General features: G+C 49.9%; 2 protein-coding genes across 8 annotated transcripts; both read right to left on the reverse strand.

Annotated features, from left to right (window-relative positions):
* Nucleotides 1–14,772, reverse strand: FRMD7 (FERM domain containing 7). Of its 7 annotated transcripts, none has more exons than XM_048959575.1 (12): nt 13,563–13,979; nt 6,417–6,521; nt 6,079–6,121; nt 4,910–4,943; nt 4,161–4,258; nt 3,960–4,074; nt 3,698–3,845; nt 2,570–2,665; nt 2,319–2,482; nt 2,162–2,230; nt 2,008–2,083; nt 1–1,891 (listed from the first exon to the last, which is right to left on the reverse strand). In XM_048959575.1, the coding sequence occupies exons 1-12, from the start codon at nt 13,620–13,622 to the stop codon at nt 851–853; spliced, it is 2,049 nt and encodes a 682-aa protein (XP_048815532.1). In that variant the 5' UTR covers nt 13,623–13,979; the 3' UTR covers nt 1–850. The 7 variants fall into 7 exon arrangements, with proteins under 7 accessions (XP_048815532.1, XP_048815531.1, XP_048815537.1 ...); XM_048959574.1 differs by having other exon boundaries at nt 4,910–4,988; XM_048959580.1 differs by lacking the exon at nt 13,563–13,979 and adding an exon at nt 8,940–11,300.
* Nucleotides 14,773–15,108: 336 nt separating this feature from the next.
* RAP2C (RAP2C, member of RAS oncogene family) lies at nt 15,109–24,263 on the reverse strand. The gene is made up of 3 exons (XM_048959581.1): nt 23,693–24,263; nt 21,715–22,034; nt 15,109–17,627 (listed from the first exon to the last, which is right to left on the reverse strand). Exons 1-2 carry the CDS (start codon nt 23,963–23,965, stop codon nt 21,756–21,758), a joined length of 552 nt encoding a protein of 183 aa, XP_048815538.1. The 5' UTR covers nt 23,966–24,263; the 3' UTR covers nt 15,109–17,627; nt 21,715–21,755.
* Nucleotides 24,264–24,409: the final 146 nt, after the last annotated feature.

The raw sequence follows: 24,409 nt of genomic DNA on the forward strand, positions 1-24,409 counted from the left end.
ATTGTCCAGCTTCTAAAACAAAAGACAATGACGCTCAGTGTGAGACAGTAACCATAAACCTAGTTCTTTGTACTTCTTAATCTATTTGGTCCTTGCTTCAGCTCCTGTGTTCCTGAAATCTATTCCAGTATCTCATAGATATACTGTCCCAATTGTAGTCATGTCCTACAGCCTCATGGAGTTATTAAAAATCAAACAAAAAGTAGAAAGATCTTCCTCTAACATCGTACCTCTGTAGCACCATTCTCCTGTTGGCAGATGGCCTGTAGGTGTAGGGTAATGGTCTTTTTATTACACAGGAAAAAAGAAAAAGAAAAAAAATGTGTGCAGCTGCTCTCAAGGGCTGGGAGCACGATTGCAAGGTGAGGTAGCAGGCAAGCTCTATGCTGGGACAGTGGCAGCTCTGTGCCCATGCTGCTCCCTTCTGATGGGGAAGCGTGTGCTTCCCCGGGGCTGGGAAAACAAGATGTTTATGAACTTTGATGGGATGCAGCTGCCTTTTTCTTTCCACCCAGTGTACTGATAATGACAGCAGGGGCTGAGCTCTGAGCCAGCCTTGCGAGGACTGGAGATGGTGGCTGTGGGGCTTTGGGAGAGCCCTAGCTCTTCTGCATGGTGTTGGATCCCTAGCATGGGAACAACCTGGTGACAGCAATGTGCCATCTTCCTTGTGTGCCACAGGAGATGGGTACTTCTGGACGCCCTCAGCTATCTGTTAACACATCCTCTACAACTACCATCACTCACACAATACAAGCCAACCACCTGGTTTCACAAACAACAAGCAGGACCGCGATCCTTCGGCAGCCTTGGCTCTGCCCGGCCTCTCCTTTCGGCAGGCAAGAGGCACCTACGTGAAATACCTGGAGGCCCCCCTGCAAGTCCTCTCTTCAGCAGCACCAGTGGCCAAGGACACCTCTTCATCCTCCTCCTCCTCCAGCTGCAGGCTGCCCGAGGACAGCCGCACACGGGCCCTGGGTGCCCGCAGCACTCTGCCATACAGGGAGCAATAGTCAGCAGCCAGGAGGTCGCAATCGGAGTCGCTGGACTCAGTGCTGCTGCCCACGTAGCGCTCAGCAGCACGCCGCAGCCCTGGCACTGCATGCTGCTGGGCCAGCATGTGCTGCAGTATGCCAGCCTGCCGGCTGCTCAGGGCTGGGCACGGACCCAGGGGCCTGAACTCAGAGCTGTAGGGGAAGCGGATGGCTTTCATGTCCGACTGACTCCAGGAGCGCTTGGGAGGCTGCTCCTGAAGGCTGTAATCAAAGGAGCGAGCCGGCTGCCTTCTCTCCCTGGCCGGGCCCACGCCGGCACCCACAGCCCTGTGTGAGGCTTCGTGCTGCAGTTCCCCCATCCAGGTGCTGCCGGGGCCCCAGTTGGCCATTTTTGTGGCCATGGGGATGCACCCACCGGCCGCTCCCTCTGCCTCCTCGCTGGACTCATGGCATGGGGCCGGCGGTGGCCTGTCTACATAGAAGAGGAGCTGGGAGGCCGGGGCGGGTGGCAGCGGAGGGCATGGCACGTCCATGTACACCAGCGGCCTGACGCTGACCTCCCGCATGTTGCCCACTGAGGGGCTTCTGCTGCTCCCAGCAAATTTGTGGTGGGGGCGGAAGGACGTCAGGGGGTTCCTGCTGCTGAAGGGGTCGGTGGGCTCCCATGCCCGCTCCAGCTCCAGCTGGGTGTAAAGCAGGGGGAAGGCGGAGCTGCTCTTGGAGTGGGGCAGGAAGGCTGGGATCACTTCGGGCCTGGAGCGCTCCAGCTCGGCAGCAAACATCATTGCTGTGGCAGATCCGCTGTGGCGGCTGTCCAGTGTGGGCTCTGAGGTGTGCACCCCACTGGTGGTGCGGAAGGAGCCACAGCTGCCATAGGCCAAGCGCAGCTCCTCCACCTGTGGGATGAGAGGTGGGTGGGAGCCCAGGGGCAAAGCAGGACCAGCAGTAGGATGAAGAGCCAGGTGTTGGCTTGGCCTCCAGCTGCTCCCCACTCCCTCCCATAGGGTCATACCTGCTTGGACACATCTGTCAGGAGGTCCGGGGAGGAGCGGCACTGCCTCTCATCATAGTGGGACGCATAGTGCTTCCTGCAAGGCCGATTGCATGGATGGGTGCATGGCCCTCACCTTGGCCCTGCCACCCCATCCCCAACCACCTCCCAGTACCTCTCAAAGGGTAAGCTTTTTATCTTCGCCTTCTTCCCATGCTCCAGCAGCTGCCTCTGCGTCCTCCCACTACAGCAGTGAGGATGGAAAGGTGTGAGCAGTGCCCTCAGCCCAGCCCTGGGCAGCCTCACACCAAGGTTTTCCCCTGGGCCCTTACCTGTAGCGGAAACTCGAGCCCTTGCTGCACAGAAGGGCTTTGGGCTTTGACTTGGGCTCCTCGGACAGCCGGAAGAAGGCATGGTACTCCACACATGTCTTCCAGAAAGCCTTGCAGGCATCCCTGCTCGCCATAGTGAATTCCAACGTGTCCTTGCACAGAGTCTGCATGGCAGCGGACAAACACACGGGGCTCAGGGTGCAGGGCTCTGTTTGGCTGCTTACCCATCCAAGCCCCAGCACAGCACTTACAGCAATGTTTGCATGGAGCTTGATGAGAAAATGCTTCCTCTTGAAGCTCAGTTTGCGAATTTTGGACCAGTTGAACGTGTTAATCTTCGTATTGCCCTGCAAGGAAGGACAGAGCTTTACTGTGGGACAGGACGAGCAGAGAATACAGAAATACAACTGGGCCAGAGCTCAGCTAGCAGGTTCTGCACAAGCTGCTGCTGCAGCACTCAGTGCTCCTCCCTGGCTCTAGGCAAAGGGCTCCAGGGGTCTGGTGTTCGGTTCTGATTTATCAGTTGGTTCCAAGAGTGGGAATTGATGTTCAGGACTGAATGCTGCCTCCTAAAGCTGAAACTGCAACAGTCCAAGAGAAAACTCACAGAAGTCACAGCAGCACCCCATCTTTTCCAGCCCACGGGGCAGGTGAGTTAATGCAGAATCTGCTCTTGAAAGAAGTGCTCAGCTCACCTCCATGCCCTTAATGCCAGCTTGGATAGACTGCAAGCACACCTCACTTTTCTTATCATTACACATTGATTTGGACACAGCCACACAGTGGGAGCAGATGGAATTGGTGCCACGCTGTACTACAGCACTGATTCTCCTCTTGGCTTTCTGGGAGAGCCCAGGCTGCCATGAGCTCACAGATGCTCCAATCATGCCTGCACACAGGGGGTGTTTACGGCTCTCAATAAATCATGGGGTCTGGCAGCACTAATTGCCAACTGCAGACCCACAGTTAGGATTTTTTCTGTGCTGGCAAGATGTTCCCAGGTTGAAGTTAGTTGGTGTGGGAGGCGAGTGCTGTTTCACACCGGCTGCGAGGAAGTCTGTATTTACTCTGCTGCTACACTGTGATTACAGCATTATGTAATTGCACAGACAGTAGATGGCTATTTTTGCTGGAAGATTACACGGTGAGCGTGCATGACGCAGCCCTGTAACCTTTGGTGCTTACACAGCCGTGCATGCAATGACAAGGGCTCTGCATGGGCACGCACTGCAGCGTGCAGCCCGAGCTGGCAAAGCACAGAGGCTGAGCCTGGGGCGGTGCCCAGAGCAGCTCCAAGGTCCCAAGCTGTGTGGGACTGGGAAGGACTTGGAGCTGGCAGGGGGAGAGGGGGAGATAGGAGGATAGGAGGTGGTGCTCACCCGCAGCACCAGCACCCCCATGTGTGTCACCGCCAGGTTGATCTGCGTTCCCTCGCCGTCGCTGGCAGGGTGTGGGCGAATCCCATACATCTCCAGCTTCCTGGCCACATCCAGCAGCTGGGCATCTGACTCAGCCGGCGTCTTCCCCCTGGAATCCCAAATACACCAGGAAATGGAAGGAATTAATAAAAGGTTTTAGGATGCAGGCATGCCAGGGTACTGAGAAGCTGTAGCACTGATGGAGAGGCAGAGCAGTCCTCACCTGTGCCGCCGGTGGTAGTGCATGATCTTGTTGTCCAGGTACTCCTGGTTGGGCAGGTATCTGTGTGTGGCCAGGTGCTGCTGGTCTGTCTCCTCGTGGAAGTCACCCAGCTCGGCTGTAGGGAGGACACAAGGAGAGCAGGGTTGGGGGCACCCTGTGCTGCGCGGCTGAGGCAAAGCCCTGCAGCCCCGCTGCCCTTACACTGCAGCAGGTGGGAGACGAGCAGCGCTGCACTCTTGTCACTGCAGGGCAGCCTCGCCAGTGCCAGGTCCTTCTTGATCTGCAGGGTGAAGAGGTACCTGCAGGGGGGACAGGAACTGCCCTGAGCATGGATATTTCTATGGGACACAGAGCCAGGTGCACCTGTGCCCCTGCCCAAAGGATGGAGGGCTGGAGGGGGGAGCACGGGAGGAGCATGCAGGCCCCCCAAGGAAGATCCATCTGGTGACACCTTGAGCAGCGTGCCCCCGCTGCTCATATGGCCATTAGTAGGTTTCAGAGCTAACACTCCTTTATGCTTCGGAGGGCATCTGTGTCTCTCAGGGATAATGTTCTGCAGAAGCACTGCATTGGTTTTATCCTTAGTTCCTGTTTGCAGTGCTTTCTGTGAAACTTAAGAGCTCGCCCTGTCCATTTCAAAAATAAAATGGAGGTCCTTCTTTCAGAACACAGCTTGAGGCAACAGCCAGACGACTGAGAGCCCAACTGCTCAGACATTTGGCAGCAAGCACATTGCATTGCCATCGAGTGGATTTTGTATAAGAACAGAGCATCGAGAAAAGATACGCATTGGCGTCTTGTTTTGTACAGCACGGGGCTCTGTCAATATTTGGGATTACCACAGCAAACAGACAGGTTGGGTTGGATGATGGTAAGGAAATAAACACATGCGTAGTGACTGCAGAAACAAGGTGACAGGGCAGTGAGGGAGCACAGAACAAACACGGTACCTCGTCAGCTCCTCTCGCAGGTGTCCAGGGTCCACTGGGAAAAATTTCACCATAAATTTGAAAAGAACCTCCTTAGGATCTTAAAACACAACACCTTCATAAGTTTTCTTTCACGTGGCTCTGGAGAACATTCACAACTCTCTTCACACACACCTCTCCTTATGTTACTCTGCCCCTTACAGGTCTGGAGCAGAAGCTCTGAGCGCTAGGGCCGCCATCCTGCCCAGACCCCACCACCATGGATGGAAATAAACAAGGAGGTGAACTCCTCAATAGCATTACAGAAAACATGACCCCAAATTACTTGAAATTGTTAAGGGTCAGGAAGGGGATTTCTGCATCAGGAAGGGGTCCCTATGGGAGCAATGCTCTGGGTGTTGCCCTGGAGTGGTGCAGCTGCCATTGGGGCTGCATGTTAAACCCTCAGCAAAACCCATGGGGTTTCCCTGGCCCTTTGAGCCCTTGGGATGCACCAGCTTCAGGGGATTCCAACTGGGCAGAGCTGTTCTGTGAGACAAGCAAGAGCAAGCAGCCAAACCCAAGGCAAAGCATATGGAGGTATGAAGCCAACTCTGTGGGCACCAAGAGAGCCACTGCAGGACAGCTCCAGGACTCCCGATAGAAACACAGGCTCTATGCTTTTGACCACCTCCTAACCAACGTGTATTTGTGGCAAATATCATTTGGTTCATTGCAGGGGCAGGAACAGGCTGAAGGAGGGGCTGTGTTAGCACTGCTCATGCATTCAGGTCGGGCTGTGCAGCATCACCATGCAGCAGTGGGGCCTTGGGTATGGGAGGGAGCGGGGTCACTGTGTGCTGAATGCCTTACAGCTGGGCACCTGGGCTGCAAAGAGCTGCAGATGGGAAAGGAGGGCATTCAGAAAACGATCCCACTGCTCTGCCAGCACAGCAATGCACACACACAGCCACCCCAGCTGTTGGGATACGAACAGCTCAAGCCTAAAACATGCAGCTAGCACTTTGCAGAAACATTCCTGCAAGGGTTCATGTGTCTTTGCAAACAACCCTGCCCAGCCTCAACCCATTAAGGGAGGGCAGGTAAACGCCAGAAGGCAGAGCTCCCATCCCCAAGCACAAAGGACAGCAGAGTGCAGTGCTGTCTGGCTCCACAATGATTGAGAAGAACCTAATTCTGGCAATACTTACTTTTAATCTGCTTTGTTATGGGCTTTAGAGGCTCCAACCAGACCTGAAACAAGACAACAAAGAGTTAAGTCAGCAAACAGCACGAGGCCAGCAGAAATGAAAGCAGCAGCACCATGGTGGGATGCCATAAAGGAGCACTGGCCAGTGTGGGGCTATCCTGCATTGCCACAGGTGGCTATGGGTAAACCCCATGAGCAAGCTGTGGTTGTCCCCAGGGCTTCGTCAGCCTGGCTCTGACCTGCAGCTCCCATTTTCAAGGTGTTCCCACCTCCATTTTCCACCTGGTGCCCCGATGCAGGACGCTGCTGCCATGCTGTGGGCACAGCGCACGCACTCACGTGGTTCCCAGCCTGGGTGCAGAACTCCAGCCCAAAGTATTCCTTCTCCACCAGGTTGAGGTGGCTGCAGGTGAGGTTGAACAGCCCCTTCCCGCAGGACTTTTGCTGGTGAGCAAATACATGGAGAAGCAACAGGTTAGCAGTGCTGACAGCATGGGGGAGGGGGATTCAGGGAGGTTGGGAAGTTGTTCATTCCCTTCCCTTCCGCTGAGGTGGGCTGTGGGTTGCTTTGTTACTGTGCCACAGCAAAACCTTACTCAGTAAATGTCTTTGTTAGATGGGATGGGACAATTGCAGCTTTATGCCACTTAGCTTGGCTCGTGGAGGTCAGATTTCTCCCCATCACTTCTCACCTTTCTTTAGGAACTTGATAAACCGGGAGAGATCTCTCAGTCTCAGGACACCTGTTGCAGTCACCGCTGTTGGGATTGGAGCTGCAGACAGACACTACCTGGCTGCCCCATAGCTAGGCACGATAAGCTGCAATTAGTGGTAATTAACAACACCAGATCCTGCACCCTGGGTCAGCAAAGTGCTAATGAAGTAGCACCACGCTGTGACACGGGAGGCCAGAAAGCACCAAAACTAAACAGGGCAGAGAGAAAAACCAGCAAAAACTCAATTCCTAAGTTACCAACTTGGGCAGAGACACCAGGAACACAGACAGGTCGGCAGAGGGGCAGCTCAGGGTTCTGGGGGGGGGGGGGGGGGTGCTGTGGGTGGCTCAGGGCTCAGTAATGAGCACCTGTCACAGCCGCTGCCAGCTCTGCACTGTCAGCCTGCTGCACAGTGATAGCCTAATAACAGCATTTGCTCTGCAGCACACCCGGTTCTCCTTGAAATTACAAGATCGCAAGGCTAATTAAAAACAATTATAATGGTTGATTTCTAAGCTAGAATTTTCCAGCATGAAAGGCCTTGGCCTTTGTCAGGCGTGCGGGGAAGGCAGGCACGTCCCAGCGGGTTGCTCCCCACCCGTGTGTGGGCAGCAAGCTGCTGGCTGGGCTGCGTGCATTGCACACAGCTGCTGCACAGGGCTGGGCTGCAGCCCACGTCCCCTAAATGTGCCCTCGGTGCTGCCTGTGGGGCTGCTGCAGGGCACAGCGGCGGGGATGGTGGGAAGGAGAGGCTGTGCTCGCCCTCCTTCGCAGCGTTGCAAGCAGCAGAGCAGCCCTGTGCTCACCCAGAGCCAGGCACCCACTCACTGATACCTTCCCCTGCCCTGGAGCGCTGTGTTAGGCTGATTTGTAACCAGCCCTGCCATGTTTTTTCTCTGCTGTCCTTCTCCTCCCATTATACTGAAGTGCTCTCCATTGAAAAAAGCTTTCCAAACTCGGAAGGGCTTAGGATGAGTGTCTCGAAATGCGTGCTCAAGATTTAGCCCAAAGCGGTCCCTTTCTAATGGAGAAGTCTCTAATCCAGTTCTCATTCATCTGAACCACACAGCATGAAACACACAAAGGGCCCCAAAGGGATTTCCAGGACCCTACCACGCTAAAAAAGGAAATGGCTCCGAGTCCCTCTAATGGAACCTATTTGTTCCACTATAGTGAGCAGAGGCACAGGACTGTTTTGAGCAAAGAGAGCAGAGATGGATAAAATGCAGCAATATTGTAACAGCAGCATCTTTCCAATGGTCTCTCACCGTGCTCTGATCTAATCAATACGAATCCCTGGCAAACATCTGTAAGTGACCACTCTCATTTTTAAGAAAAACTCAGGTCTAAAATGCATCAAAGAAACCAAATCAGACGACCTCTGTGTCATCCCAAATGATGGAATTACTTTGCAACCCTCTTTGTGCAGAATTGCTGTCACAAAGCAACCGAACAGCGCATCCAGACTGAGCAGTGGTCTATAAAGAGAACACAAGAGCCTAAGAACTGCAACTGAACATTAAAAAATGACTTTAATATTAAACACAGCAGTCCCATAATGGATGCAGGTAAAGGTTAGAACAGATTCACTTGGATTATCTCATTCAATCAGCTGCTGTGATTAACAAAGCCCAACCAACAGCTCAGTCCCACTTCCAGCACACAGACAGGGCATCGATCACCTTCAGTTTCAGTCATCCATGTACACACACACCCCAATCTAACACCTCTGAGATCAATGTCTGACATACAAAAAGTATTCCAGCAGTGGATGTTCAGAGCTGATACTCGTTACCTGTGAATTATCAGTGACAGTGTGCCTTGGGACACTGCCATGTAAAAACAAGATGCAGTCAGCTTGTTCCTTAGCTATTCCCAAAATCACATACTTGTCTTTTTCATCCCGATGCCTAAGGAGAGATGCACACAGACGTTTCTCACCACAGGTTGTGTGGTTCAAGCTGCAATTTTCATGCTGTTCTCAGACTTATTTTTGCTTGTTGGATGCTAACACAGCAGCCAGAGAAACGAGAGCACCCCACCCCCGCCCAGAGCATCACCTCACCTTCCCCAGTATCCAAAGGATAACACCAGAGAAGCAAAAGCCATTCCTCTTTCTCTATAAGAGTCTATAAGACACACTTACGTCCACTACAAAGATCTTCTGGGAGTCATCCAGGAACTGGACCTTCAGATGCAGCATCCTGGAGCCAGGCGGGTGCAGAGCCCTATTGCTGCGAGCGGCGTGCAGGGCAGAGAGCCCCCTCTGCTCGCTCACACTGCATCCTCCCCACAGCTGGGTGCAGGGCTGCACGCACAGATGGGCAGGGGAGGCTGCAGCAAGGGCACAGAATGCCTGAGAGAGGGCTGAACGGCATCGCTGTGCTGGAGGATTCTTCCCCCTGTGAACTGTGCGTCTCTTGCTATGGGAGAAGGCTGAGCGCCGACGCTGCGTGCTGATGGGGCTGGCACAGAGGCCAGTAACACAGAGTTTTACAGATACTGGTGAGAAATGGGAAGGCGAAGCGAGGGCAGGAGTCACACAGCTGGGTCAGGAGAAAGGGTTCTGCTGCAAAAGTGGCTGAGCAGCACTGTGCTTTGCTCTGCCTCACTGCAAGCAACCAGCCGGCCAGCAGCACTGGGGGAGCTCACCTGAGCCCCCATACTGCTTCGTGCTGAACCAAACCCTGTGGAGCCCTTCTTGGGGATGCAGAGCAGAGCTTGGGCCTTATCCCCAGTACCATCTGAAAGCTCTGAGTTGCATCCCGGGCACAGGAGCCATGACCCTATAACTGCAATACAGAGAAATACTGGGACAGGAGGTCCAGGCAAACCCCCTCCTGCTGCTGTGCTGACTCTGTGTGCGAGCACAGCCACCTCCTGCCAGCAAGGACCTTCCCAGCTCCAGGGAAGGATTCCTGGACTGCCAGTTCCTGGATTGCTGCTGGTGGCAGCTGGGGACCCCTGTGGGCAGGGGAAGAAAGAGGAAGCAAAAGGAAAGGCTTTCCTCCAGGCTAACTCAGCAGGCGGCTGCCAGTGAGTGCTGTTATACACAAACACCTCATCAATTTGTTGTTGGGAGAAGAGTACAGTCGTCTGACAGGGCTGAAAAGCACCAACAACTGGCCCTGACTAAGAGAAGTTCCTTAACTCTTTAACAAGGACAATTATTTCTCACTGATGCCACAAGTCATTTTGGTTTGAGCACATCTCAATCGACTCAGCCAAAAGATCTGCCCTTCCTGAAACTTCTGACCCAGAACCACCCTATGGATTGAGCACAATAATGATGTGTTTGCATTTCCATCAAACTTCACTAGCTCAGCATCAGCAAAATAGTTTGATGTTATTCTCAGAAGTCATTGCTGGGAAATAGAAGTGGTCGCATTGTCAATTCTGTGCTTTAGGTGCAGGATCATCAGCTATGAGCCACCTGCGCTTTGCCACCAGAAGGTGACACTGCAGCAACCCTTCTCGCTCCAGTTTGCCCCAGTTCTCCCCAGAAGGTGCCGTGCTGAGCGTAAGGGAGAGCTGAGCAGCGTCACCCCGGGCGGTGCCAGCACAGCAATGACACCGTGACACAATGACAGTCACCTGGAGGAGCGACAACCCCTGATCTCCCACAGAAAGTCACCCAGTGTCACCTGCAATCCCAGATGGCTGATAGAGAAATTAACTGCAAACACAAAACTTCCTGGGAACACTTCATAAGACGCGCTGCGACCGCGCTGAAAAACCAGCGTCTCTCCGTTTATCTTTTGTTCTCTATCCCTACAAAGCTGTGCTTGCAGCCAGGCTCCCTCTCGTGGCTGTGGCTGACAACAAGATGCTGCAGGTAGCAATAAGGCTTAAATCAAAATCGATGGAGTTGGAAGGGACCTTAAAGGCCATCCGGTCCAACTCCCTGCACTGAGCAGGGGCATCCGGAGCTCCACCAGGTGCTCAGAGCCCCATTCCCAAACTTGGTGCCTGCAGGGCTGAACACTGGAGCACAGCAGCACCACCACCCACCGTGCACTGAAGCACTGCCAGCTCTTTGTTGGTTTTTTCCCTTCAGATTTCACGTGTCACAGAAGAAGGATGGTTGGACTAGATGATCTTGCAGGTCCTTTCCAACCTTGCGATTCTATGATTCTATGAAGTACTATCAGGAAGCAAAGCAGAATTTGCTTTAAGGAAATGCAGATGGTATATAAGAATCCTAAATAGCCCTACTCAGCTGTTATTCAGAATACGACAGTATCTCATTTTTAATAGGACAGTTGTACTTGGTGAGGTTTAATTTTGATAGATCACTTCCAAGACACAAGAAAGCGATTTATACAGAAAAAGCAAAGCCTCTCAAGCCAGAGGAACACAGATGCTTCTATAGACTCAGGCACTGTTACTCAGGCATTGTTTGACATTCAGTCATTTCTATAGGGGGATGCAGCTCCCTACATCTTTTGTAGCAGCAGAAAAACCCCAGGACTTGGCTTGGCTGTCCTCAGTTTGCACCAAGCCTGAACTCTTCCAGGCCCACCCAACACAGCCCGACCCCAACAAGGCAAAGCAGTGCAGGTTCACCTGCAGTCAGCACTGCCATGAGGTCACAGTGCCCACACTGTCCTCCTCAGTGCTGTCAGATGAAGCCATCAACCCGTTCTGTACGGCTCTCTGAGTCACGTGCAGAGCTTCCCACCTTATGCTCCAAGGCAGAAAGCATCAGATGCCAGCTAGGAACTCATATTGGAACTCACACCATGCAGGTGCTACACCGCAGAAACCTGAATGACAGCGGGGCAGTGCCTGCTCTCTGCTCACATAGCTCTGGCAATACAGTTACGAGATCATAAGCAGCAGCAACTGCTCAGCAGGGAATTAAAGGCCAGGATGGTGGAAGCCTCTGCTGAGCATCGTCAAGAATGATCCTATGGCCAAAGGCTGATGCTGAGGAAGCTGTCAAATTGACTCTCCAACAGCTGAAGAAGAGAATGAGTGCTAGAAGAAAATATGGACTTCTAAGGAACTATACTGCTTACTTTCATGACAGATGTGGTTTCCCTCTTGGCTTGAGACAATCATCTCTAGTTGAGTAAGCCTTGATTACATCTAGGCAAAGAAACACACGTGTTGACAAGGAGCCTCCAGGCTAATGGATCAGACCCACCTCCACCACACAGGCATCGACCTTGCATCTTGGTAATGTTTTCCCCCCTGGTAGCCTCTCATCTACAGCTCCCTTCCTTTAAAGACCTCTACTAGCTTTATCAAGACCCACCAAATTCCAAGCATACAGCTCAATTCAGAGCTGCAGTTGAGTGGAAGTCATTCTTTACAGCAGGAAGGAGAAGACAGCAGAGCAGCATCCACCTGAAGCTGGGAGCTTGCTGCTTTTGTAGTGATCCAAAGCATCCTCTATCCCACGGTTCCTCTTCCAGGGCCTTCCAGCAGAGCGTGCTAGCTGCAAGGCAGACATGATTTAAAGAACAGGAAACTTTCACACACCATGACTGGCAAAAGGTTCCAACGGGATGTTCATAAAACCTTTCTAAGTTTGTCTTTTTGGCTTCATAAAAACAATTCAGCGTTCTGATGGGTGACAAACAGCTGAGGTAGTTAAAACACTTGTTTGGAGAGGTAACTAACAGACTTTCCCCAAAAGGAGCCACTCAAAGGCGAACTGCAATACACTTCCAAACAGCCTGACCACAGGGAAAAGCCCTGAAGCTAAAATCTTTATTCAAACCTATTTTAAAGCTACATTTGCATTTCTGAGCTTAAACACAGTGCATTTGGCTTGTCCATGCTAATTCAATCCAATGGAAACCAGTGCCAGGATCAGTATGGTGACTGGGGTCGTAGGGACACAGGGCATCAGGGGACCTGGAGAGACCCTGCACAGCAACCCAGCACAGGCAGGCAGGGCTGGGCACACCACACATGCTCCTTCATCCAGCCAATGCTCATCCACTGTTATCTTCAAAAATGCCCCATCACCTCCAAACGCACATCACCCCAGCACTTCAGCCATCCTGACAGCTTTCTCTCATTTCCAACAGTTTCACCCAAAATTCAGTTTATTGCTTCTTGCTTTTCCGCAGTGACCACAGCCATTGCTAATTTGCATTTAAGAATAAGTGTCTAAGGTCTCTCACAGTGGCAGGATGAATCCCAGGCTGACAACGATCCTGCCTGGCAGTTCCCAAAAGGACAGGTAGCCCTTAAGGAACGCCACAAACACCAAGGAGCACAGGCGTATCACAAACCAAACATTAAAAGCACACATGTCCCTTCAGTGAGGATTAGTTCAGGTTCCTGCATCACAAGAGACCCTCCCCCACCAATTACTGCAGATAGCTCCAGATTTTTGCAGAGCACGAAGAGAACCACAGCTTTGAGAGAGGACCAGAGGCAAATTTCAAGCGTTGATTCCATACTAAATGTACAAGTCCTGAGAAGAGCAACGCACTTCACTCTCTACAATTCCGTAATTAAACTGCATCATCGCTGCCAGCAAAGCTATTATAAGCTCAAGGCTGCCCTCAACAGAGCCAACAAATAACTACAGCGGGATTTAACCTTCGAATCCAGCGCTGCTGTTGCTGATACACAGCTGAAAGTTCACCTCTGCTCCTTGCAGCTCTACGGACCGGGCAGAGCCAAAAACGGCTACTTGTAAAATAAAAGCCAATGATTTCACTTTCGCACCGCGTGGAGCACAGCGGAGCAACCCTGTCTGCCCATGGCCTCCTCAGCTGCCACCCCAATGCACAGCCAAAATGCCCACCTCTGCACCGCAGGACTGCTGACTGGCCAGCAGGGAGAACTCAAACCGATGAAAGCGCATTGTTTTAGAAGCCGTATCTCATTTTAATGAAGACCAGACACTCGCACCTCGCTCACAGCTGTAATTACAGCAGAGCTGACGGCAGATAACAGCTCACACCCGCCAGGAGGTGCGGCGGCCGCATCGCACCCCACCCACGCCGCTATCTGCGGCACTTCCTCCCTTCACACGGAGCTGCAAGGCCAGCTCTGCCCTCGTTAGCAATTCATTGACGTGTCACAGGGCTGTGCAGGACGGCGAAGAATTGTCCTCCAGGTTTGGGTGAGTGCCGTTCACACACAGCGGGGGTCAAACCTGTGCGAGAAGCAGGCCGGGGAGCTTTCTGCACGGCGCTTTGGTAGCAGGAACTGTGAAAACCAAGGCCTGGGAAGCCCCACCTGCGTGCCCTCTAACCCAGCTTACAGCAGCACAAAGCTGTCACGCCTATTTTGCCAAAGACACTTTGTGCAGCAGCAGCTGAGCTGAATCTCAGCACCAAGACCTTAGAGATAGAACGGCCCTGCACACAAATCTTACCTGGTTCCTTAAAGCCCCCAACCCTGATGACTGCACGAACTGGAGGTGAGGGCACCGGGACCTCCTGGCTGCACTCACACACAGCTCCAGGTCTGAGCAGGAACGCAGCAGCTCAGTGCCACACAGAGCAGGAACATTACTGTTCAATGATTGTTTTTTTAACTGCAAGAGAAATCAGACAGACGAGAAGCAGCCAGGTCCATCTCAAAGCACAGCGGTCTCTGTCAGCAGATGCACCCGCTGACACATCGTTGCCGGTCACAACAGCCCGGAGAAAGCACTCATTTACTGCAGGCTGACTGAGGATGGGAGCCTGCCCTTCCTCCCTGCCATCCTCCTTTGAGATGGAAATGATTTCCCCATCTCAGAGAGGAAGCGGAAGCCTACCAACAAGATAAGGCTCACGCTGTCCTACAGGAGGAGGGGCATTAAGTCTGGGAGGCGACAGCCTGCCCACCCAACCAGAAGTGCTGCTGAGACAGCAAGGCTGTTTTTGAAAGTTCCAAACACATCTCACATTAACAGACATCTTTAGTTACAAAAGCAATACAGAAGGTCAAGCACCAAGCCGTAAGCTCTGAGGAAGAAGCAGTTCTTGTTACAGGGCCCAGATGACTCAATCACATAGCAAACATAAGGCTTCACCGAGCATTTAAGGTAACAGCCAGCAAACAGCTGAAAGGTTTCCCAGAGAAATCTGCCTCTCTGAAGCAGGGCTCCACATGTGCTCGTCTGGAGGAGGTGGAGAGCCCAGCACAGGGTTACCAGGAGACACAGCAAGATGACAGCAGCAGGACCTGCCCCCACTGCCGCCTGCATGGAAAAATAAGGCCATTACAGATTTGGACAAGGCAAACATAAATGCTCAAACCAGAAAAAATAATTCTATGTATATATATATATATATACTTAAGTAAGAGACTTGCTTGTTCGGCCCACTGCAGAAGAAATGGAACACAGACCAGCTGAGGCCAGTTTGGTAATACAGGTATCTATTTTATTAAAAAAAGTTACAAACAGGTGGGCTGTAGGGTTGTCTTACAAAATGACAAGTATGATTTCTACTGGAAAAAACTCTTTTACAAAGCATTATAGGTAATTGTTCCGTTTTTTTGCACTTGTTATTCCAGATTTCACCTATCACTGATAAAGATACAGTACATTAGATACATGATGTTAGGTTACATTTGTATTTGTAGAGCCCTACTGCAGTGATTTGAACAACTCCTAAACAGATGCCATAGTAAAGACGATACATATCTCATTTATTAGCCTCTTAATCTAATAAGCAACTTCACATGCAATCTATTGAGGAAGCCTAAAATAACTTTTGGTCCCTTTTTCCCCCCAAAGTGTGCTGAAGCAACCATGTCTCGTTCTCCCAGTCCTGTCACTCTAAGCTAGTTCAAGTTTTAAGTTTCTCTTTTTTTTTTCTTTTTTTTTTTTTCTTTTTTTTTTGGCTGAGGACCATGAAAATGAACACTGCTTTGATAACTACCCATAGGAATGAAGCACTGATTAATACCAACCAACTTTTTCCACCCTCAGACAAAGGAAAACTAAGATCTTCAGGAATGACTTTTATTTCCTATTACTTCCTTACAACCTACAAAAAAGATCAACAACCACCACTTAAAAAAACAAAAAACCCTACTCTGAGTACAAGGTTTGGTTTAATTTTGATATTAAAGTGCAAACCTAAATATTAGCCTCAGCCTGTTGATAAAGTTTGTACAAACAGGGGAAAAAAAAACAAACAGACAACATTTCAAGTAACCCCACAAGAAAATATCAGGTGTTTTGATACCCAAGCAGGAAACCTGCTCTTCTCTTCTCATCAGGATTCAAACTCAGTGCTGAATGTAGACTCAGAATCTGTATTTCTGCTACACGCTGAAGTCAGCTTGTTATTACCAATGAAACACATTAATGTTGAGATACTGGTGATCCTTTATTGTTTCAAATGCCATCATCCACAATACATTTCGTGAGTTCGAAACTGCTTAACCTCACATATCCATCACTGCTTTCACTGGAGCTTTTCTCCAAGGTATTTAGCTATTACAGGGCAAGAATGTACATTTCTAGAAGCATGTTCAAATGACTAAAGCTGGGCTCCTAAAAACCTAGAACTTTGGTGCAGTAGGTGAGCTGCAGTTATTAAACTTCTGCAAAGAAAAAAAAATCACACATTTTAAACCACTGCTAAAAAAAAAAAAGCTCTCATGGATGCAACGTGTGACTAAAACTGAACAAAACGATTTCATCTGTCCTTTGTACATTTCCATTCTGCTCTTTATACCTGTGTTATTGTTAAGATTTTCAAGTATTCAGAGAAAATGTTGATCAGGTAAACAATATGGAAGGCAATGGCTGTTTAAAGCACGCTTGCAGTTAGTATCACTGAAACCTGGTGCTTTTCCCCTTGTTACACCAACTTGTCTCTAAAATTAAAACTTGTTTATTGGGAAAAAAAACAAACAAACAAACCTAAAAAGCAATTTGTGACAGTGCAAGAAAAACTTTTAACAAATATTGCTTTAAAATATTATTCAGAAAGACAAATATTAGGAACTACAAAATGTAAAGTGATCTTATTTGCATTAGATTTACATGTGCAGAGGTCTACCAGATGTCGCTTGCTGTGCCAGGCAAAGCTGAGCTGCCCCGACCAGGCACACAGCCCATTCTGAAGGACACATTATCCCTTTCCAGAGGCATTGAGAAGCTGCATGTAAACAAGCAAGTCGAGAAACTCAGTAGACAGAACAGAACGCTGCCATTTTTCAATGCTACAATGGTTGTTTTCTGATTAAGGGAGTTTAAGAAACCCACGATTGCCCAAAAAACATCAGCTGGAGACTTCAGGCCCCGTTCTAACAGATCCCTGCTGCCCAATCAGACCAGTTACAAGCAGCACCACAGCTGCACTTGCCAAGAAAAGGGATACTGCATCCACACAACAGAGGTGCCTTCAGTATCTCTCCATGACACTGGCACACGTAAACACAAAGTCTCAAAGAACGACCGGCTGCATCGGAGGAGAAAACTTTGCCAAGAGAAAGAAGCACTGATGCGAGGTAATATACAGAAGTAACCATTTGTTTAAGGCTCAATTTATTCTCCATTAAAACTCTCTTTTAAAAGGCATTGAGTAGGTAATACTGAGTTTAAGTATTTAATAAATACAAGTTCAGAAATTGATTAAAGAAATCAATTAAAATATTAAAAATGAACTCTTGCATATTAGCCATTATATGAACTTAGAAAGCTATAAAAGGACTGATAGATAAAGAACAGATTTTAAACTTATGGTAAACATGCTAAGCATTCTGAGTAAGGTGTGTGGATCCTGGAGGCCACCAACCTTATGCACTTAGATGTATGGCAATGTGCTGTAATAGAGACAGGTTTACCAAGGCTCAGCTCTGCAACCTGGGCTGAAAGTTCTCCAAAGCAGCATCTGTGCAAGTTTCCTCTGAGTTTTATCTGAAATGTAAACAAAATAAGCAATGAAAATCACATGCAGTACATATTCAAAGCAAACTCAGCTGCTTCCACAGCGTGGAACTAAGCTCCAAAGCAGGACTTTACACACAGTGGCACACTTGAAGCTCTTTTCCTCTAATCCTGGTACTGTAAGAGGCAAATAGGTAACAACCATTCACCTCCTAACAGCTGCCCCTAAGGGACACTCAACTGTTTCTGAGGATGTCCAACAGCTGAGGGAACTTCAGTGCTCCTCTGGAGTGATGATGGGCTTCACATTGGTGGCACGGAGGCCCTTCACCACTGAGCAAAGCAAAGGCACAGAACACAAGGCCTGGGAACAGGCAGGTGAGCCAACCAAGGTGCTTTGACATCTGAGTTCTCAGCACTCTGATCCCCTACATTACCACCAAAAAAGCCCTTAATGTTTCTCAGCTTCACAGCAGGGCAGCATCGTGTGCTGCTGTTCTTCATCATGCACAAAAACGTAACCTTTATCAGCACTGCCCAGGACATTTCTGTATCTCTGATGTTCATGGGTTACGGATGTGAAGGGTCCCTGCACTGTTGGAAAAGAATTCAAACCAAAACAAAGCCAACAGCATTTAGCTTTCAGTAGTGATGCATTAGACCTACTTAATACACCTTCCATCTTTGCTTGGAGCACAGGAGGCAAACCATTTACAGGGCAGCTCTTCATCCTACCAGATTTGATCCATCCCAAAACTTCACCTACACGCAGCACCCAGAGCTGTGGCCAGCACAGAGTCACATGGCACAGTAATCACAGAAGCAACAGCTTCCTCAAAATGCTCTTTCAGCATCCATGTGTTTGCATATCAGGGAACACCCAGTGTAGATTTCTGATCTTGCCATTTGACTTTATTTACTACAGTGAGCACCACCAGGCTGGCCTTCCTCACCCAGGACGTTCCTACCCTCCTGTAAGCAGGCTGAAGGGGGGTGGGGGATGTTAGAAAACCTGGTAAGACAAATTTGTCTGTGTCACAGTCACACACAGAAGACAGCATACGTTCAGGTTCAATCCCTAAGGAGCACTTTTCCTTCAGCACTTGCTGATGTCAGTTAGCCATGAATGAAGGGAGCAGAAATCACCAACCAGGGCCAGCCAAAAGTGTTCTCAACCTGTTCAGTGCCTCTAAAGAAGACCTTCAACAACAGGCACTGTATTTCAAAGATGTAAAAGATGAAACACTGCCACACTGAAAATACAAGAGAAAGGCTGGACTGAGCAATGGGGAGCAGCTACTGGGAATCTCACATCTCTGAATGCAAGAATGAGCTGACAGAAGACCACTGCAGAAACAGGACAGGGAGGGAAACATATTTTAAAAGGAAGTGTGGTTTATTCTGATTATGCACATGTTCCAGCCTTCATCTCACCAAAGGCTGCCTGGAACAGTAACTCAAAGTCATATTACTCCAGAAATATTGTTAAAGAACCGACACAGTGTCCTGTGGATACCTCAGCAGGTAGGTTGAGCTACCAACCAGAAAGACGTAAGCGATAACCGCTACTTAAAACTGATTCTGAAACAGCCTTAGATGTGACCAGGAGCAACACACACACTCTCAGCCCTCCCTTAAGCTTCTCAAAAACATAGAAGCACTGCCAGTCTCTGTGCACTTTACCCCAAGCTGACTAACTGGTCCACACCAAAGGCAGCTCCCAGACACAGACAGCTCACACACTGCAGAGGTGATGACAGGACGGAGCTACAGCTCAACTCCATTTCACACACGCATGGTTTGTTGTTTTTTTAAGACAGCAGTTTTAACTGCCCTGGTTTCACTTTACTGAGGAAGGGCCACTGCTCAAGCAGATGTTTGAGAAGCAGTACTTGTCCCCTGGATCACAGATAAGAACATTTTCCCCTAGAGAGCAGATTACAGCTATCAGAAAACCCCATCAGCAGCTCTCCTCCACCAGAGCACACGAGACCTTTATTACCAGGCAGCAGAGCTAACGAGGTCCTACCCCTAATTCAATCAAAGGGAAGGGATCGAATGGGAGCCAGGAATAAGAAAACATCCAAAAAGTGTGAGGCTGAAGTGAGAGATATTGGACAGGAGCAGCATCTCCCAGAAGCAAGGAAGTATTTTGATGCTCAAGGTTTTACGTGACTCCTTGAGCATGGCAGAATGCAGAAGCCATACCACTGAAACTCAGAATCTTGTGCTTCAAGAGACCACAAAGACATAAGAACCCAGATGTTTCTTCTGAAGCAAGAGCATGCTCTGCTTAGAAAACTCATCCTGATTCGGCATAACTTAGAAGGATTCAAAGGGATCACACACGGCTCTGTTCCCTACCACTTTCATATCTGAAGTCATGTTCCAAACTGGCTGGATTACTCAGAGGCTCCTCTTAGAAGTAACCAACTCTGGCAGTACAAATTTCATGGATGACAGGCCTTGTTCTGTCAGGGCTGAAGACAGCAATCTGCACAAGATAAACCACTGGTAACTCAACAGATTGCTGTAACTTCTGGCCCAGTATCATAAGAGATGCTTTTATTTGTGAAACTGTCCTAGAACCTGCTGAAACTGCATTACTACGAGTGGTCCAAGATATTAACCCTGCAGCATTCATTTCTATTTTTCTCTGCTCCAGTACAGTTTGCTCACCTTTCAGCCAAGCAAACCTTGAACCTGAACACGTCTTATATGGTGACAGCAGCCCTTCCTTACTCCACAGCACTGGAGATAAAATACCATGCTATCTTTAGTATGACAGTACCAGGGCCATGAGTACCTAAAATTTTACATCCACAAAGCACTTGATAACAATCTCAAAGACAAGCTTTGAGACTTCACTCTCTGACCTTACGCTCAAGATTAAAGAGGATACATAGTCCAAAGCCTCCAGTAATAACCTGTTTTCACTCTTGTCACTCAGACATAAGAAGCTCCTTTGACTGGAGTTACTAACACAGCAGTCAGAATTTAAGCTTTAATCAGTGTAGCTGTCAAGTGAGGCAGTTCTTTCCCTTGCGTTTTCAAGTCCTCCTTCATCTCTGCACTTGCCCTTACAGATTACATCAAGTCTGTCGCATCTGACTCTGCAAACAACAACTGTGGGTCTGTCACAGACCAGCTGGCTGCACAGAAAGGGCCTCTTCCAAAGCAGGGGTTTGAGCTGGTACTGAAACCACACCCACAGCAGCAACGAGGAAAACAGGAGGGGGTCACAGAAGCACCTTGTGCAGGAATAACACTGCTGCTGCTTGCATGGCAGGTGCAGAGCCTCTTACACAGCTGGGTGAAAGGCAAGGTGTGGTACAGGAAGATGACCTTGGGGGCAAAGGGCCTTGCAGAAGACTGGAAGCAATACCCAAGACCAGTGAAGCTTGACTTCAGGGTCCCTTCTGAACACTGCACTCTTGCCACACCTCTTATGAGTCACTGGGAAAGCAGAGTCAGGCCTTGGGAGGCCATTTTATCAACAGTATTCTCTGCTCAGGAGTCTTTAGATGAAGAACACTTTGTACGTGTCCTTGACAAGTACATGTGGGCTTCTAGCCACTCCTCACAGCTCAGGGTAGCTCTCTTAAACTTATTCCACTGATAAGACAGAAATGTCCTCTAAGTACATTCAGTTTCTGTACAGCTTTGTTTTTTTTAAAAGCAAGCTCCAAGTCTTCTCGGTACAATTAGTGGGAAGCTTGGCAAATATAATGCTATTCAAGTCCAAGGTAACTCACATTAACTTGAAAATAATTCCGATACCAAACACAATGAAACATCAGAAAAACATCATTAAGGATACAATAATGTCCAATACAGTGCTGACAGTCAAAGCAGGTGGAGGTGAGATGATGAACTCTGCTGCACTACAAAATTGCTACAAGCAAGGGCAGCGTTCCCTGAACCACCAATAGTGCAGTAAGGCAAGAAGTCTGTGTGACTCAAGTAATTACGTGCAACGGAACCCACGAACCTCCAGCTCTTCCAGAGGAAAACTACCTCCAAAGCTACACTACTTGGTTTCGGACTCCTTGGCACATTTTATCACGTTTAAACAGTATGCTTCTACGCTTCAGTTAGTTACAGCTGTTCAACCAACCTGCTCTGTATGGCCATGACTGAGGTTTTCCTTAACTTCTCTCACTGGACGATGCAAGTTGTACAACACTGATCTTGTTTTTCAGGCAGGGAGGCATAGTTCATTTGCCTGACGATCTCAGCAAACAGTTCATCCACCATTGTTTTGCTCTTGGCTGACGTCTCCATGAAGGGACAGCCCCACTCCTGAGCCAGAGCTCTGCCTTCTGCAGACAAGACCTCTCTCTCCGACTCCAGATCCACTTTATTCCCCACTAGGATCAGAGGGACTTTCTCGTATCTCTTCACCCGGACAATCTGGTCCCTCATCGGCTTGATGTCCTGATCAAACAATCCAAGCAGTTAGTGAGTGCAAGCAATCACATGAAATCATTGTATAACCACTACAGGAGCACGTTTAACCAACATCACATGCTACTGAACACTGAAAACGTTTCAAAGCTTTATTACACTCATACCCATGTGGAACTAGAACTCACAACAAGTTCTACACCCACCTTTAATAATGTTTGGTTTTTTTCTAATTTTACACACCAGCTATTCTTACATTTTATCAAACATAACCATACAAACATAAATCTCAGATAGCCTTTCAGTTCAGCTGGAGGAAGACACAGTGCAGCTGCTTTGGAAAGGTTGATTTCAGTTTTCTAAAACAAATGGTCTCAGGTCTGATGACAGCAAACCTGTAACATGAGCAATATCACACCACCACACAACCCATGAGGCTGTTTGTGTTCAGTTTGCAGCTCGAGAAAGCCAATAATTTAAATAGCCTTCTCACTTGTGGAAGGCTTAAAATAATTCATTGTGAACACGTTTAAATCACTTGTAAGTAACCAAATTAGATGCTGCAAGAAGATTGCATTACCTAGAGACGCATTTATTCAAGCCTGAGCTAACATCAGGAGTTTACACTTTCAAGTCTGAGTCAGCCTCCCCTGTCCCCTGACTGTTTTAAGTCACTATCAGTGCCAGCCACTAAGTTCTGCAAATTCTTGCATAGTTCTGAGACAAAGCAATTAAGTGTCTGAAGTCAGTACTGTGTAAAAGACCTGCAGAGTGGTTTACACCTACAGGCTTTGCAGTAAACATGCTGTAAACAGATAAGAATAACTAATTATTAACAGGGTGGATTGCTAACTGTATGGCCATTGCTTGAATAATGGGGAGTCAGCAGTCCCCAAAATATGTGAAAATAAAGGGAGAAGCATCCCAACGCCCTTGTTTTCCAAAGGGAGCACATCTGCAGCTTGTATTCAGCTACACGGAACCCTCTGTTAAGGTAAAACTGAGCCCTCAGTAGAAGCAGACGTTCTGCTTCAGTGGGGGTGTGCGAGGTTTCTCCAAGCAGCTGGAAAACGCCCAGTTCCAAACCCAAAGCCAACACAGCAGATGCAAATCCCTGCATTGTATGCAGCGCTGCTAAACGAATGTTTCCCTTCAAATAAAGCCTCGATCCTCCAGGCAGCTTAGCCCAGGTGCTGGCTGAGACGCTTCCATTTCTAGAGAGTTTTAATAGTAGGAAAGAGATCCAGAGCCACACGTTATCCCATACGACTTCTCTTCAGCACACCACCCAGTGTTCCAGAGCACCGAGCTCATGCTGGACAGGAACGAGATTCTGGGGGGAGGGGGCGGAAAACAGCAGCTGATTTAGCAAGTCTTAACCGAAGAGCAATAATTTTCTCTTCAAAAGAAACCGAAAAAAAAAAAAAAAACTCCTTTTAAGAAGAGGGGGAAAAAAAAAAAAGAGGAAGCGTTGGTTTTAATATCGAGTGATCTTCTCACAAAAGGGGACTGCCAACATGTTTCTAACAGGGAAGTGGGAGCGGGTCATTGTTCTCCAGCGCTGCGTGGGCCTCCACAACGCAGGCACCCCGACCGGCACCCGCACAGCGCGGGGCCCCGGCCGTGCTCACTTCGGCCCTCAGAGGAAGGCCGAGCCCACGCTTCCTGCAGAGCCCCGGCCCGCTTACCTGGAAGGACTGCTGATTGACCAGGCTGTAGACGAGGATGAAGCCCTGCCCGTTTTTGATATAGAGGTCGCGCATGGAGGCGAACTGCTCGGTGCCCGCCGTGTCCAGGATCTCCAGCACCGAGGGGGACGAGTCCACCTCGATCTCTTTGCGGTAGAAGTCCTCGATGGTCGGGTCGTACTTCTCGATGAAGGTCCCGGTGACGAACTGCACCGTCAGGGCGGACTTCCCCACCCCCCCGCTGCCCAGCACCACCACCTTGTACTCCCGCATCGGGCCCCGCTCGCCGCTCCCCCGCCGGGCCCGGGCCTAGGGCAGGCGGCAGCGCGGCCCTCGCATAGCCCCGGCCCGCCTGAGGAGAAGGGCGAGGCCCCGTCGCTCCCGCGCCGGCCCGAGGAGGAGAGACGGCCGTTAGGGCCCGGTGCTGCGCGCTGCGGCCAGGGCCCGCCGCTTACCGCCGCGCCTCACTCCATCGCGCCGCGGGAACCGCCCGGCAGCGGCCAGCCCCGCCCGGAAGGGTTACGCTGCGGCACCGGAAGCGCGCCCCTCCCCGCCGCTCTGTGCGGGTCACTTCCGGCCGCGCGCGCACCGCCCTTCTGCGTCTGACGTCGCCGCGCCGAAGGGGACGGGTTTGGGTGCGGCACCGAGGCGCCTCGCTCTCCGCCCGGGGGACCGCTTCGCGTGCGGCACCGCGGCACCGCCCCAAGATGGCGGCGG

Source organism: Lagopus muta, chromosome 13 (genome assembly GCF_023343835.1).
Source record: "Lagopus muta isolate bLagMut1 chromosome 13, bLagMut1 primary, whole genome shotgun sequence".
In the NCBI taxonomy this organism is placed as follows: Eukaryota; Metazoa; Chordata; class Aves; order Galliformes; family Phasianidae; genus Lagopus; species Lagopus muta.